Source organism: Rhinoderma darwinii, chromosome 6 (genome assembly GCF_050947455.1).
Source record: "Rhinoderma darwinii isolate aRhiDar2 chromosome 6, aRhiDar2.hap1, whole genome shotgun sequence".
Lineage (NCBI taxonomy): Eukaryota > Metazoa > Chordata > Amphibia > Anura > Rhinodermatidae > Rhinoderma > Rhinoderma darwinii.
Window position 1 is genome coordinate 139,080,040 of NC_134692.1, and position 17,490 is coordinate 139,097,529.

A 17,490-nucleotide genomic window follows, 5' to 3' on the forward strand; every position below is an offset into this window, starting at 1 on the left:
TGCTCGTGTCTGTCCCAACCATACGTTCCGATTTCTATTAATAGGGGTAAAAATAATTTCCTAATATACGTCGCATTAACATTCAGGAACGTAACCTGTCCCTACAGAGCAGCAGGGGGCTATAGGAGGGTGTGGAAACCAATCCACCACCCCTAGAGCTGCGCTCGCAGATCACCATCCAGGGGCTGAATATACAGCATGGCACAAAGGAGACCAAAGTAAAATATAATTCAACGATCGCACATGGCGGCTTCAAGGTGCTGCTTGTAGAACTCTGCCCTCTACAGGGGGTGGAGGGTACTAGGCTAAGGAAAAATTGGATGCGGTTGGCACTGCTCTACGTTAAATACTTCTAAGGCCTCATGCGCACGAACATGTTTTTGCGGGTGAACTACGGACCCATTCATTTCTATAGGCCCATGACGGTAGTTTCCGCAGTCCATGCATTGGCCGGACCGTAAAAAGAGAAGACATTATACTGTCCGGGCTCATAGAAATCGATGTGCATGGTCCGTGAATTGTGGGCGGCCGGTGAATGCTGGGCCGCGCACACGGTTACGGTCGTATACTTGAGGCCTAAGCCTCGTAATGTCACGGGATAAATATTGCTGCATAACCTTTCACAATGGGGTCACTGTCATCACATGAAAGATAAGGGTGGGCAGAGGGGAGTTCTACATCAGCTCCAGTCACTCGAGTGCGATCGCATGACAGCCGTAATCACGCACTAAAAACCTTTGACTCGGCTATTATGGAAGTCTGAGTCTTAAAGGGGTAGTACCCAAGACCTGTCATCTTAATAGATTGAAAATCTGATGACAACAGACATAATATTACAATATTCTTAGCATTGATTGCAAACATTAACACTTCACGCACATGACACTCAAACAGCCCGCGTGGCACAGGTATTCCGCCAAACGCACACGTTGCGTATTACGCGTGGATTTGTCGCAAGTATTTTCGTGCAGCAAATCCACAGCGTAATACCGTACCGGCTAAGTAAATGGGATTTCAAGAAATCTCATACGCTCGTTGCGGGCTTTTTTTTTTGCATGTAAATTGACCTGCGGTACGTAATTTTAAAATCTGCAGCGCGCCAATTTATCTTGCGCTTACGCTTGCGAATTGTATCAGACTAGTTTTAAATAAAACGCACCAAAACCTGCATCAAAATGTAAGAACCGCACCTAAAAACGGATTTTAAAAAAATGCACTATTAGGTGTGGATTTTACCTGCGGAGTTGCCAGCGGTTTTGATGCAAATTTTCTGCAACAAATTTTGCAACGTGTGCATGGAACCTTAAACTGATACTTTGTGTTACGTCTAGTGCAGGATCTGAGGGGGCGTATCCTTTAAATTGCTCAAGCCCTGCACTAGGTAGAACAGTGTTTAGATTTCATACCCTGGACTATGAGCTTAGTCCCCCTGCACACAACCGTAAAAATCTTCCGTTTATTTTGCGGGAAGGTGTCTGGGCTGTAGAAACGGACCATGCGCCCCTACTTTATATGGGCGCACGGGCCGAAAATGAGTGGCTGTCCGTGGCCGGCCATACCCACAATCCCATATAATGATTACGGGCAGGGCCGTGTGCATGAGGCCTTATAGTTCACTACAATCAAATAAGGAGGAAGATCCGCCATGTGATACCATCCGGTCACCTCTGCCACATCGGACCTGAATCACACTTAGTCCCTCCATATGGGGGCTTAAAGGGAGTTTTCAGTATTTAAAAAAAATAAAGCCTAATCATCAGATAAAGAAAAGTTCTGCAACATTCGAATATACTTTGTGTATCAAATCCTCGCCGTTTGCTGTCAGTGAGTGGAAACATTCATTCACTCATTCTATTCAGAGACGTACTTAGTCCTGCTTACAAAGCTGATGGGATTATTACAATCTATCGTAGCGCTCTCTTAACAGGCCATGCAGCAGTGTTTTTAGTCGTTGAATAGTCAATGCGTGACAGCAAGCAGAGATCTTGAAAATAGTGAAGAATTCAAACTAAGATTATCAAAAAGTTGCAGAACTTTTTACATTACACACAATTTGTTATAATTTACCGATAAGATGACAATAGAAAATGAACCATTGAAGTGGTCATTTAATATTTGGAGGGGGGGGGGGCAATGTCGCAATTGACCAATATGGCGACATTATGTGAACCTTATTTTACATGGCACTTAGTTTATAAAATCCCATTTACTACAATGAAACAAATGGGCACGGCCATAAATGACCAGTAAAGCACCACGTGGGAACTTGTGTCGTAAAAAGGAACGCAGGACGGACGACAAACAGGTTTAACGAAATTACACCGCGGGCGACATTTGGCAGCGTCACGTAAGATCTCAATGTTTTCCGTGTCACATGACAAACATGATCCTCACAAGTCTTCTCAATTAGTGCAAATAATTACATAGAAAGAAACAGGAAACCACGTGACGTGGACGGCGTGCGGCCGAAACGAAAAAGTAAAAAAACTAAAAAGTTATAATAAATTACAAGCAATTAAAGACGGCGGAACTAATAACCGAGTGCAAACGTCACACCGGATTAACACTGAACATGCAAGCGTGCGGCAGAGAGTGCGGTACACGGGCTACATTTAAAGGGCCACTAACCTTAAAGTCTTAAGCCTATAGTAGTGCAGCGGTGACTATATGGAGGTTCTCGGATACGTGACATAAAGCAGTGACAGAGAGAGGTGGGGGGGGGGGAGGAGTTTTCGGCACTTGAAGAAATTATGGTCAGACTAATGGCGGATAACAGAGGACAATAGATGATCAATTACAAATGGAAAGTAAATGCACTTCTAGTTTAGTGCCCCATTTAAATGGTTTCTTCACTACTGGCGCCCACCTTTGAACGGACAAAGTAAACTCCGTTCTCTGCCGGTACAGATGTGCGCAATTATTGCCACTGTCACAGTTGGTGTGATTTTTCAATCATAAGGTAGAACTGGCCCAACATGTGGCACAAAATATAGAAGGCTCTTAAAAAGGTTAACAAATAGTTAAAGGAATTGTCCAGGGTTAGAAAAACATGGCTGCTTTCTTCCAAAAACAGTGCCACATCTGTTCACAGGTTGTGTGTGGTATTGCAGCTTAATTCAATGGAACAGAGCTGCAATACCAGACACAACCCATAGACAGGTGTGGCGCAGTTCCTAGAAGACAGCAGCCGTGTTGTACTAATCCTGGACAACCCCTTTAACGAGGTTCTGCACCTAAATATATTTTTGCAAAAAAATCAAACGAATATGGCAGTAAGGCCCCATGCACGCGACTGTAAAATCGCCCGTAATTACGGGCCTATTCATTTCTATGGCCGGCGGACACCTTCCCATAGGTATACGGGAGGGCGTCCGTTCCATAAAAACGTCCGGCTGTCCATGCCCGTGATTCCGGGTCGTAATTACGGGCACGGTCGCGTGCATGAGGCCTAAGGGAGAGAAAAGTCTGATTGCAAGCCCTCTGCTCCTTCCTCTTCCCAGTGCTAATTGGGCCTTAAAATGTAACTAAACTTTCAGAAAACTTCAGACATTTCATGGTGAAATGTCAGAAGTTTTGATCGGTGGGGGTCCGAGCACAGAGACCCCCACCAATCGCTAAAACGAAGTGGCAGAAGTGTTCGCGTGAGAGCTGAGTCGCTTCGTTTCTGTTCGGCTTTTTCCATAAAGACGTATCGGAGTCCGGGCTCATAGACTTCCTATACATTGATTTCCGGAGACAGCGGAACAGAAACGAAGCGACTCAGCGCTCACACGAGCAGTTCTGACGCTTTGTTTTAGCGATTGGTGGTGGTCTCAGTGCTCGGACCCCCTCACTAGAACATGTCAGAAGTTTGTTGAACGTTTAGTTACCCTTTAAACAGAACAGTATGCGGACATCTCCCCCTAGTGGCAGCTTTTAATCCTTTATATTAAAATGATAAAAAAAATATTTAAATAAAATAAAAATGACATGAAGATAAAAGGTGGAGATTCACTTTAAACCAAAGGTACTTTTACACCGGCCCATCTACAAGATCGTTTGCGCCTGTCACAAGGAGCTACGTATGGGGACGAGTGCTCGTTACTCCGATCTCTCGTCCCCGTACATTATCATCATGTCGGCAGCGCGTCTCCCCGTTTACTCACCAAGATGCGCTGCCGACAACGATAACATTCTGCCCAATTAAAACGATACGATCAGCAGATGATTGGGCGTTTGCTCGTTCATCTGCTGATCGCTGCCATTTTTACACAGGGCGATTATCATGAATGAGTGTTCTTTGAACGCTCGTTTGCCCGATAATTGGCGCCTTAACAGGCCGGTAGTAAGTGATGTTCCACCTGACAACTCCATATACAAGACTGCGGTTGTTATGCAATGTATCCCTAGCGACCAGACTGTCAGACAAGACTAAGGCCGGTTGCACACGACCGAGTGCCACTCGGGACATTTTTCAAGATCTCCGCGTGGCACCTGATAATTTTCATGCACCCCTTCACTTTAGCGTGTGAATCGGGTCTGTGAAAGTGGACCAGACTACCCCATCCGTGGAAAGATAGGACATGTCTTCTCTATCACGCGCTCACGGAGGGGACACGCGGTCACTACGCCTTAGTATTATCACACTGTGCCCTTCTCGCGTCTGCATTAGATTTCTTTTACAGACATTATAGGTGGAGATCCTCTGGGCCACTCACCCTAAAGTCCAGATCTTATAAGGGCAAGTTCACACGCAGTGTTTCCAGGAGTTTTTCAGGGGGTAAACGCCTCGAAAAAAACCGGAAGCTGAACGCCTACAAACATCTGCCTATTGATTTCAATGGGAAAAAGACGGGGCGTTTTTTTTTTTACGCGGCTGTTGGAGAAAATCGGCACGTAAAAAAAGTGCCCCGTAAAAAGGAGGATGTCACTTCTTGAGCCGTTTTTCATTGTGTCAATAGAGAAACTGCTCCAAAAAACGGATGGAAAAACAGCTCCAAAAAAAATGGCTAAAAATCAGGGGCTTTATTCCCTTTTAAACAGCTCCGTATTTTACAGCCGTTTTTGGTTAAGCGTGTGAACAGAGCCTAATAGTGCGGGAGCGTAATAAAAGGAGCGGCTGATATCAATCACATCTGGATGACTGGGGGTTGTCAGCGCTGGAGATGTGGCCTACAACAGTGATCATGGGGGGCAGGAAGTTCTCTGGTCTCCCTATCACTCATCCAAATGGAAAGCACTACAGTCAGCCAGAAATGGCTGATAACAGGGAACAATAGATTACAAAAGAGAGAAAAGTTAGACTATAGCGTCTCGTTAAAAGCAGGCTGGCGGCACCACATTGGACACGGATCGGTCTCCTGGTCCTCCACGGCTCCGTTACCTCTCAGTCGGGGTCCTCACTAGTAGAACCGGTTGAGACCATCCGATGAATAAATAAAATTAACCCTCACAATTCTTCTCCGGGCCACAGAGCAATTCTACAGTCCCATGCTGCGAAGTCTGATACATCCACGAGTGTCTATGGAGAGGAGGGGGGGGTTCTAACCTTGTACGGCAGACGTCAAATCTTGTATAAAACGCTGGGGATGTAGTCAAATCTGAGCACGGGGAGAAGCCGCGTCCCCGATTCCCTTAGATAATGCATTTTGAGGAGCTCGGAGAGGTATTCTACGATCTTACTGTCCTCGTGGGAGAGGCCGAGGAGCTGCTGGAGGAAGGCGGAGCGGCGCTGTGCTATGGACTCCTCGCTCTCCTTCTCCCGGATGGGCAGGTGGACGTGATGGCAGAAGGTGAAGAGGAAAGCCTTGCAGCTGAGTTGGGTCAGCATGCTCTGGACATGCATGTAGTAGGTGCTGCCCTTCCTGATCTGTGTGCGGTGGTCCGCCAGCCTCTGGAGCAGCGTGCCCCTGTACACCGGGCAGCGCAGGGTCTTGTTGTCCGCATCCAAGATGCTGGCGTAACGGCTGTATCGGCTCAGGGAGTGAAGGGTGTTGGATCCGGATGGAGAGACCCCCCTACAATAAGAACGTAAAGTTATAGCATTTGGAAAAAAACATAAGGGGAGGGGGGCACATATTTATGAAAACTGCTGCTTGCCTTTGCAACGTATTAAAAGGGATTTTTTTGTGTAAATGAAGCTCATTCATTCCATAACGGAACGTTCTGCAACTTTCTCACAATTTGGGTTTCAATTCCTCACCATTTTCAAGATCAATGATTGCTGTCAGCAAATAGAAACATTTACAGAGGCTGAAAACCCATCATGGTTAAATTTAACTCAACACAAGGTGCATGATCGGGAAGCGTTTCAGCCTCTCGAGAATGTGCTCATTCACTGACAGTAAGCAGAGATCTTGAAAAGGATGAGGAAATAAGACAAAGTATATTAGAAAGTTGAAGAATGTTTTATTATTTAATTAATAAGACTTTGTTCCAAAAAAACAGAATCCCCCCCCCCCATTCAATCCAGCACCTAACCAATGGTATTAGCTAATGGGGGCGTCTTAAAATACAAGACAGCCCCCCTGGAGGAAACTGTTTTATCTCAGCAGTTTCCACCCAAAATTAGGGAGCCAATTACTTGCTGTTCGTGATGCAAAAACAATGAGCGCCCACCACCCCGCACCCCTCTTCTTTTTCAGTGTTGGTGCTTTTTAATCTCTCCTCCATTAGGACTTCGTTCAGATCAGTGACTCCAGCTTAGCTGCATTGACGACAGTCTGAAACCAAACTCCTGTCTCAGCTTGCTGCTCTGTCCGCCATACTTTACACTGCAGCTCTAATGTATTTTTTCATTACAACAAGAGCAGAAGGATTATAAACTACTAGTATCGTTCTTAAAGGGTAACTAAACTTTCCATAAACTTGACATGTCAGAAGTTTTGATTGGTGGGGGTCTGAGCACGGAGACCCCCACTGATCGCTAAAATGATGCGACACAAGCCATCGAGTGAGCAACGTGCAGCTTCATTTCTGATTGGCTTTCCGATTGGTGTACGGACTCAGACTTTCTCACCGCTCTGAGGAAAGCCGATCAGAGACAGATCGTGTCCGATCGGTGGGAGTCTCAGTGCTCGGACCCCCGCCAATCACATGTCAAAAGTTTTATGAAAGTTTAGTTATACTTCAATACATTATTGATGTAGCCCGGTTACTAAAGGAAACAAATTTTTTGAAACTAGAGACCCTCACTCTGAATAAACTGACTGTGGGGGCTTCTTTTACCGCTACCCAGCATCTGCCATTTCTTTCTAGAATAGGAAGTGGAGGAGTCTCAGGTTGTAGAATGTCTCATCTTTTTCTCAGCAGAGCCATCTGGTACTTCGAATTCACAAATAATCTAATACAGAGACGTTGGAGAGGTTTATATTATAATACAAGTACAGATTGTGCCGCCGAGGGTAAAACAAAACGTAACCAAAGATGTCAGATACTAGAGAACTACAACACCCAGCATGCCCTGATCCTTAAGCTACGGAATTCCAGGCCGCGCTCTCAAAGGGGTGGTCTCATAAAGGACAACCTCTGTCCACCTGCTGTATTATAGGGCATATGGACGTCATGGAGGAGGGGGCGGTCCCTGTTCAGGACCCCCCTCCATGAGCCAGAACAGATAGCCGCTTCATAGTGCGGGAGTTGTCCATGTATTACATATTCAACTGAATGGCCGTCATGTAATACTACAAAACTGGATAAGGACTCCCCCTAAAAAAAATAAGCTAAGGCCTCATGCACACGACCGTAAAAACTCCCGTTATTACGGGTCGTAATTACGACTCGTAATAACGGGCTCATAGACTTCTATTGGCCACGGGTACCTTCCCGTTTTCTTACGGGAAGGTGCCCGTGCCGTTAAAAAAGATAGAACATGTCCTATTTCAGGCCGTAATAACGGCACGGACAGTCCATAGAAGTCTATGGGGCTCCCATAATAACGGGTGACTACGTGTGTGCACCCGTCATTACGGCAGCGTTGCTAAGCGACGTCAGTAAATAGTCACTGTCCAGGGAGCTGAAAGAGTTAACTGATCGGCAGTAATTCTTTCAGCACCCTGGACAGTGACTACCGATCCCAATATACAGCAACCTGTAAAAATTAAAAACAGAAGACGTTCATACTTACCGAGAACTTCCTGCTTCCTCCAGTCCGGTCTCCCGGCCATTGCCTTGGTGACGCGTCCCTCTCGACATCCGGCCCAACGTCCTGGCCGTCCCTGGATGACGTTTCAGCCCATGTGACCGCTGCAGCCAATCACAGGCTGCAGCGGTCACATGGACTGCCCCGTCATCCAGGGATGTCGGGCTGGATGTGAAGAGAGGGACGCGTCACCAAGACAACGGCGGGTAAGTATGAATTTCTTTAACTTTTATTACAGAAAGGGCTGTCCCTTCTCTCTATCCTGCACTGATAGAGAGAAGGGGCTGCCGATTAGTGCAGTGCTGTTTTGCCGCCAAAAACGTGCCCGTAAATACGGGTGGAATACGGGTGACACCAGGCCCATATTTACGGGCACGGTCCGTAAATACTGGTGCAAAACGGGTCGAATACGTGTGACACCGGACCCGTATTTACGCCAGTATTTACGGGTGGGAAAAAATACGGTCGTGTGCATGAGGCCTAACTGCTAAATATTTTAGTGTATGCAGCTCCTATGCAGACCTATGTGTCTCCATGGTTAGAGTCTGATCCACTCTACTCTTTTTTCTTTATAACCTATAAACGGTAGGAGTGGGGGAGATGGAAGAGAGTAAAGCTGCCGTACATTAGATAGCTGTCAGAGAAGCGATCGCTCGGCCTACATCTATTCCTCCCGATTCCCCTATACACACGCACGCTCGGCCGACATCTATTCCAGATTCCCCTATACACACACGCACGCTCGGCCGACATCTATTCCTCCCGATTCCCCTATACACACACGCACGCTTGGCCGACATCTATTCCAGATTCCCCTATACACACACGCACGCTCGGCCGACATCTATTCCTCCCGATTCCCCTATACACACGCACGCTCGGCCGACATCTATTCCTCCCGATTCCCCTATACACACACACGCACGCTCGGCCGACATCTATTCCAGATTCCCCTATACACACACGCACGCTCGGCCGACATCTATTCCTCCTGATTCCTCTACCCACGCACGCTCGGCCGACATCTATTCCAGATTCCCCTATACACACACGCACGCTCGGCCGACATCTATTCCTCCTGATTCCTCTACCCACGCACGCTCGCTCGACATCTATTCCTCCCGATTCCCCTATACACACGCACGCTCAGCCAACATCTATTCCTCCCGATTCCCCTATACACACACGCACGCTCGGCCGACATCTATTCCTCCCGATTCCCCTATACACACGCACGCTCAGCCAACATCTATTCCTCCCGATTCCCCTATACACACGCACGCTCGGCCGACATCTATTCCAGATTCCCCTATACACACGCACGCTCGGCCAACATCTATTCCTCCCGATTCCCCTATACACACGCACGCTCGGCCGACATCTATTCCAGATTCCCCTATACACACACGCACGCTCGGCCGACATCTATTCCTCCTGATTCCTCTACCCACGCACGCTCGGCCGACATCTATTCCTCCCGATTCCCCTATACACACGCACGCTCGGCCGACATCTATTCCAGATTCCCCTATACACACACGCACGCTCGGCCGACATCTATTTCTCCTGATTCCTCTACCCACGCACGCTCGCTCGACATCTATTCCTCCCGATTCCCCTATACACACGCACGCTCAGCCAACATCTATTCCTCCCGATTCCCCTATACACACGCACGCTCGGCCGACATCTATTCCTCCCGATTCCCCTATACACACGCACGCTCAGCCAACATCTATTCCTCCCGATTCCCCTATACACACGCACGCTCGGCCGACATCTATTCCAGATTCCCCTATACACACGCACGCTCGGCCAACATCTATTCCTCCCGATTCCCCTATACACACGCACGCTCGGCCGACATCTATTCCTCCCGATTCCCCTATACACACACGCACGCTCGGCCGACATCTATTCCAGATTCCCCTATACACACACGCACGCTTGGCCGACATCTATTCCTCCCGATTCCCCTATACACACGCACGCTCGGCCGACATCTATTCCAGATTCCCCTATACACACACGCACGCTCGGCCGACATCTATTCCTCCCGATTCCCCTATACACACGCACGCTCGGCCGACATCTATTCCTCCCGATTCCCCTATACACACACGCACGCTCGGCCGACATCTATTCCAGATTCCCCTATACACACACGCACGCTCGGCCGACATCTATTCCTCCTGATTCCTCTACCCACGCACGCTCGGCCGACATCTATTCCTCCCGATTCCCCTATACACACGCACGCTCGGCCGACATCTATTCCAGATTCCCCTATACACACACACGCACGCTCGACATCTATTCCTCCTGATTCCTCTACCCACGCACGCTCGCTCGACATCTATTCCTCCCGATTCCCCTATACACACGCACGCTCAGCCAACATCTATTCCTCCCGATTCCCCTATACACACACACACGCACGCTCGGCCGACATCTATTCCTCCCGATTCCCCTATACACACGCACGCTCAGCCAACATCTATTCCTCCCGATTCCCCTATACACACGCACGCTCGGCCGACATCTATTCCAGATTCCCCTATACACACGCACGCTCGGCCAACATCTATTCCTCCCGATTCCCCTATACACACGCACGCTCGGCCGACATCTATTCCAGATTCCCCTATACACACACGCACGCTCGGCCGACATCTATTCCTCCTGATTCCTCTACCCACGCACGCTCGGCCGACATCTATTCCTCCCGATTCCCCTATACACACGCACGCTCGGCCGACATCTATTCCAGATTCCCCTATACACACACGCACGCTCGGCCGACATCTATTCCTCCTGATTCCTCTACCCACGCACGCTCGCTCGACATCTATTCCTCCCGATTCCCCTATACACACGCACGCTCAGCCAACATCTATTCCTCCCGATTCCCCTATACACACACGCACGCTCGGCCGACATCTATTCCTCCCGATTCCCCTATACACACGCACGCTCAGCCAACATCTATTCCTCCCGATTCCCCTATACACACGCACGCTCGGCCGACATCTATTCCAGATTCCCCTATACACACGCACGCTCGGCCAACATCTATTCCTCCCGATTCCCCTATACACACGCACGCTCGGCCGACATCTATTCCAGATTCCCCTATACACACACGCACGCTCGGCCGACATCTATTCCTCCTGATTCCTCTACCCACGCACGCTCGGCCGACATCTATTCCTCCCGATTCCCCTATACACACGCACGCTCGGCCGACATCTATTCCAGATTCCCCTATACACACACGCACGCTCGGCCGACATCTATTCCTCCTGATTCCTCTACCCACGCACGCTCGCTCGACATCTATTCCTCCCGATTCCCCTATACACACGCACGCTCAGCCAACATCTATTCCTCCCGATTCCCCTATACACACGCACGCTCGGCCGACATCTATTCCTCCCGATTCCCCTATACACACGCACGCTCAGCCAACATCTATTCCTCCCGATTCCCCTATACACACGCACGCTCGGCCGACATCTATTCCAGATTCCCCTATACACACGCACGCTCGGCCAACATCTATTCCTCCCGATTCCCCTATACACACGCACGCTCGGCCGACATCTATTCCTCCCGATTCCCCTATACACACACGCACGCTCGGCCGACATCTATTCCAGATTCCCCTATACACACACGCACGCTTGGCCGACATCTATTCCTCCCGATTCCCCTATACACACGCACGCTCGGCCGACATCTATTCCAGATTCCCCTATACACACACGCACGCTCGGCCGACATCTATTCCTCCCGATTCCCCTATACACACGCACGCTCGGCCGACATCTATTCCTCCCGATTCCCCTATACACACACGCACGCTCGGCCGACATCTATTCCAGATTCCCCTATACACACACGCACGCTCGGCCGACATCTATTCCTCCTGATTCCTCTACCCACGCACGCTCGGCCGACATCTATTCCTCCCGATTCCCCTATACACACGCACGCTCGGCCGACATCTATTCCAGATTCCCCTATACACACACGCACGCTCGGCCGACATCTATTCCTCCTGATTCCTCTACCCACGCACGCTCGCTCGACATCTATTCCTCCCGATTCCCCTATACACACGCACGCTCAGCCAACATCTATTCCTCCCGATTCCCCTATACACACACGCACGCTCGGCCGACATCTATTCCTCCCGATTCCCCTATACACACGCACGCTCAGCCAACATCTATTCCTCCCGATTCCCCTATACACACGCACGCTCGGCCGACATCTATTCCAGATTCCCCTATACACACGCACGCTCGGCCAACATCTATTCCTCCCGATTCCCCTATACACACGCACGCTCGGCCGACATCTATTCCAGATTCCCCTATACACACACGCACGCTCGGCCGACATCTATTCCTCCTGATTCCTCTACCCACGCACGCTCGGCCGACATCTATTCCTCCCGATTCCCCTATACACACGCACGCTCGGCCGACATCTATTCCAGATTCCCCTATACACACGCACGCTCGGCCAACATCTATTCCTCCCGATTCCCCTATACACACGCACGCTCGGCCGACATCTATTCCAGATTCCCCTATACACACACGCACGCACGGCCGACATCTATTCCTCCTGATTCCTCTACCCACGCACGCTCGGCCGACATCTATTCCTCCCGATTCCCCTATACACACGCACGCTCGGCCGACATCTATTCCAGATTCCCCTATACACACACGCACGCTCGGCCGACATCTATTCCTCCTGATTCCTCTATCCACGCACGCTCGCTCGACATCTATTCCTCCCGATTCCCCTATACACACGCACGCTCAGCCAACATCTATTCCTCCCGATTCCCCTATACACACACGCACGCTCGGCCGACATCTATTCCTCCCGATTCCCCTATACACACGCACGCTCAGCCAACATCTATTCCTCCCGATTCCCCTATACACACGCACGCTCGGCCGACATCTATTCCAGATTCCCCTATACACACGCACGCTCGGCCAACATCTATTCCTCCCGATTCCCCTATACACACGCACGCTCGGCCGACATCTATTCCTCCCGATTCCCCTATACACACACGCACGCTCGGCCGACATCTATTCCAGATTCCCCTATACACACACGCACGCTCGGCCGACATCTATTCCAGATTCCCCTATACACACACGCACGCTTGGCCGACATCTATTCCTCCCGATTCCTCTACCCACGCACGCTCGGCCGACATCTATTCCTCCCGATTCCTCTACCCACGCACGCTCGGCCGACATCTATTCCTCCCGATTCCTCTACCCACGCACGCTCGGCCGACATCTATTCCTCCCGATTCCTCTACCCACGCACGCTCGGCCGAGCGCCCGTGTATTTTCAATAGGGCGAAAGCCGCTGCCTGACTTCTCCTGCAGGGGCTTAGCTTACGTACAAAAGGATCGGTCATGTTGAAATTCAACAGCCCGATCCTTCTCTCCCCCGACATCTGCCGTCAGGCGTTCACCACCACACACAGATGGTCGGCCGGTCCTGCCAACATACATCTAACGTGTATGGCCAGTTTTAAGCACTCGTGTACGCCAGACCAAAGCGTACAGGTTAGTTGGGGTGGGAATTGTGAGTCCGTGTGTCATGCTCCGCCCCCTCCGCCCCATCACTAGACATCACACAGTATCAGTTTTACCAGACTGTTCCTTTAACCTTCAGCTCCTCGGCACAAAATTGAAGAACTAACAAGAAGATTATCTGGGGAAGCAGCAGACGACCGCAGACCTTCAATAACAGAAATAGGATGTGAAACTTTTCTCACACTCGGAGCTTGAACGCCCGACAAGTTTATCAAAAGTGAAGTCTGCACCGACAGGACCCATTGACTTATAACAGGTGATGCCGGTTATCGCGGATTAGGACGTGAAAAATGTCGTTCTTATGCAGCGCTGCTCTTGCCGTTAAACCGGATGGAAATCTACGATAGGGGCTTCAGCAGGGCCGTAAGGGGGTTTTACACAACGATTATTGGGCAGATGGGCTTTCATAGAACTCTCGTTGCTGATAATTGCCTTGTGTAAATACGGGGCCGAGTGATCGGAGTAACGACCGCTTGTCCCCATCCATAGCGCCGCGTGACAGGAGCAAACGATCGCCGATCAACGGTCTCGTTGATCGGCGCTCGCTGCACTGGCCGCTGTAAAAGGGCCTTTAGGAATATCTCAGATAATAAGATGGTAAACAAGAAGACCGGAGGAAGAATTGTGCGTGAGAAACCACTTTTAATGTAAAGTCTAATATAAAAAAAAAAAATAAATCTAACAAGATCTCAAAAAAATTAATTTAGAAAAATAAAACCCTATATAATATAATAAAAGTTACATTATGTGATTACGCCATTAAAGCTGCACTACACACAATGAACCACACAGCTTGTTTAAATCAAATTCCAAAAGGGATTATTTTCCTTCTGACTGGCGTCAGGTCCTGATCCAGAAAAACATGGCTACTTTCAACCAAAAACAGCGCCACTTATGTCCGCAGGTCGTGTGCGGTATTGCAACTTCGTTCCATGGTGGAAATGCAATACCAGACAATCCATGGACAGGTGGTGGTGCAGTTTCTGAAAAGAAAGCGACCATGATTTGCTAATCCTGAACAATCCCTTTAAAAAAAAAAAACTACTATCTTTTTCAGGTTCCTTTAAATATTGAGATTCTTAAAACACAAAAGACAACATTTCTTGGATTCCTTTACCTCTGAAGTCCGATCAATTTCCACTTCTGGAAATCCATGACGTGCAGCGGGGAAGTCACCCATGGCTTGATCGGTTTGGCAACTCGTCCATTATTAGGGACAAACACGGACAAAGCCGTCACTAGTTTTTTCACAAAGGCTTCCTCTTCTCCCAGCACTACGAGGGTCCTCCCGCTGAGAAGAGAATAAATGGCGGGGTGGGAGAAGGGGTACTGCCTAATGAACATCAAAGCGTTTTGGCCGGCTTTTCTTTTTTGTCGTTCGGTGATGGTGGCAATAGGGGGAGGGGAAGGGGTCCTGTCGGAGCAGGTAGAGGCGCTGCTCCTGTAGCTGGTAGAGTCCTCATCGAGGGTCATTTTTTCAGCGTCCCTGCTGCTTAGCAAGTAGTGGGACTCCGGAGGAGATGAGACTTCCCTAGACGGGTCCTCCGCTTGCTCTACAGAGAACTTCACATGACCGAACGTCTGGCACACGTGCTTACCAGGCTGTGGTGGGACGCGAACCACGGCGGCATCGCCGCAATACCCTGGCATAAGATCTCCCACTAGGTCTTCAAGGTTCGAACTATCTGCCCTTATACAACAGGAAGGGTCCATCATTGTGTCAGTCTCATTGGCTTTTTCATCATCCAGCATGGCACCGAAATCATTGGCACTTTCATCGCCCTCATTCAACTCTTCAGCGGAGGTTTCCTCTTCGTTGATGGCGATTTGGTAAGCGGCTCGAAAGTCTTCGGGGATCACAGTTTCAGAAGTACAAGTGCTGAGAACTTCAATGCTGTCCTCGCTGATGGTCCTTCTGCTACCCGCCTTTCTCCTGGGCTGCGGACTCGGATGAAGTCTCAGGCACGGTTGACTCTCGGAATGGATGAGGAGCGTTGACTTCTCGGTCCTCAAGACCTCGATGCTTTCTCCACTACTTACACTCCCTTTGGTATCGGCCTCGAGACTCTCAACGTTGACCGAACGATCGCAAAGGCCGGACACTTCTTGGTCGTCAAACAACTCCTGCTCAATTTTAATGGGTACGGACTCCACGCTGGACTTGTAGGACTCCATACTGGGTGAAGGCTTCAAGTTCAGGCCTTCAGGCTCTTCGGTAAACTTGGATATTGGCACATGGCGATGGATTCCCACGTTGTCCGAATATTGCCTATCGATCAGTTTAGGATCCCAGGTTGAGATGTCCTCAAATAGAAAGTTTGCAATGGCTTGTTGCCCCAAGAGAGTCTTGTCTAGGTGGCTCATGATTAAATAGCTCACGTCACCTCTATAGCGCTTTTCGATTGCGGTCAGCAGGTCTATCGTCTGCGTGAAGAAATAGAGATCGACCAGCTCTTCCAACGTCTTCAGTTTTTTATCGAAACATTTGGAGGACTTCGCCTTTATGAACTTGGGAGTGTAAGACGACCTAGGGGTGAAGACCTCGGTCTCATCGGTCCCTTCGTGGTCGGAGGCGGCAGCCGGTTCAGAGTCAGCCTCGTCCTGGGCGTTTTCCGGCACGTACGGCTGATAGTCGTCTCCTTTCAGGTGTCTATACGGGTAGGACTGTATCTGTTTCAGAAGGTCCTGGTGCTCGATAATGGACTTTTCCACGTTGGCGAGCTCGTTGGCCTTCTCGATGGCCTGGGTGGTGTAGAAGCCCTGGTGGTCAGTCTTTTGTTGGTCTTCCATCTCGTTCAGCAGGACCGTCCGGGTATAATCCAAGTCTTTGAGTTTTTTCTCTAACTCGTTGGCGAAGGCTTTGCGGTTTCCGGTCTTCAGACATTCGGAGGCTTTGGAGAAGTCGCCTGAGAGTTCCAGAAATTGCTCCATGATCTTGTCCTCGTCAGTGGAGATGTAGGCCATGCAGAAGGGGCGGACGAAGCCTCGCGCCTCCAGGTCGTACAGGGTCAGGTGGTGGACATACGCGAAGGCCCCTTCCTTAGAGTCCCCCAGCACTACCTTGGAATCCTCCACAAAGTTCAGCTTGGGGTAAGAGGAGCCCGGGGGGTGACCCACAAAGGAGGCCTGGTAATCCACAGACATAATACGCAGGGAGAAGTAGTTGAGGTCAAAGGCGCCCCTGAGTCGGGCGTCGTCGGGGATGGTGAGCAACGGCTGAGGCCCGACTTGCTCGGAGAATTCAGAGATGAGGATGAAGTCCCGGCAGAATTTAGCCCTTGAGAGCCGGGACCAGGGACTACTCTCCGCCTCCGAATAAGGGAACAGCGGCACCGAGTATTCCTCCGGCAGCCCCGGGGAGCTCTGGAAGGCAGAGTCATCATAATCCTCGTCCCGGGTAAACGCCACCAGATCCGGCGATCCGATCATCGTTCCCCTTCCTGCGCTCTGCTCCTTTTCACAAACGCCTCACTGGGAGGAAGCCATCTTGGATTGCCAACCACATGACCTCCGATTGACGTCATGGAATCCCAGCGAACAACTCTATGGGGGACTGGGACAGATCTCATAAAAAACTCAGAATGAACTAAAAACCGGCTGCTGGGCGTTACCGCACTCACCCATCACTGATAACGGGAGAAAACCGGAGAACAACAGTACGGGGTATGCCGGGAATTGTAGTCCTAGGACGATCACGTGACAAGTGTCATTGATCGTGATTTGTATGGGTAG

At 49.8% G+C, this 17,490-nt stretch overlaps 1 protein-coding gene across 1 annotated transcript; it reads right to left on the reverse strand.

Annotated features, from left to right (window-relative positions):
• Positions 1 to 3,801: 3,801 nt before the first annotated feature.
• Positions 3,802 to 17,490, reverse strand: SMCR8 (SMCR8-C9orf72 complex subunit). The gene is made up of 2 exons (XM_075830624.1): positions 14,876 to 17,490; positions 3,802 to 5,996 (listed from the first exon to the last, which is right to left on the reverse strand). Exons 1-2 carry the CDS (start codon positions 17,185 to 17,187, stop codon positions 5,543 to 5,545), a joined length of 2,766 nt encoding a protein of 921 aa, XP_075686739.1. The 5' UTR covers positions 17,188 to 17,490; the 3' UTR covers positions 3,802 to 5,542.

Excerpts from the sequence above, each read along its gene's own strand:
- SMCR8 (XM_075830624.1), bottom strand. The coding sequence starts at position 17,187 with ATGATCGGATCGCCGGATCTGGTGGCGTTTACCCGGGACGAGGATTAT. Across the intron at positions 5,997-14,875 it reads AAATTGATCGGACTTCAGAG|GGGGGTCTCTCCATCCGGAT; the intron begins GTAAAGGAATCC and ends TTCTTATTGTAG.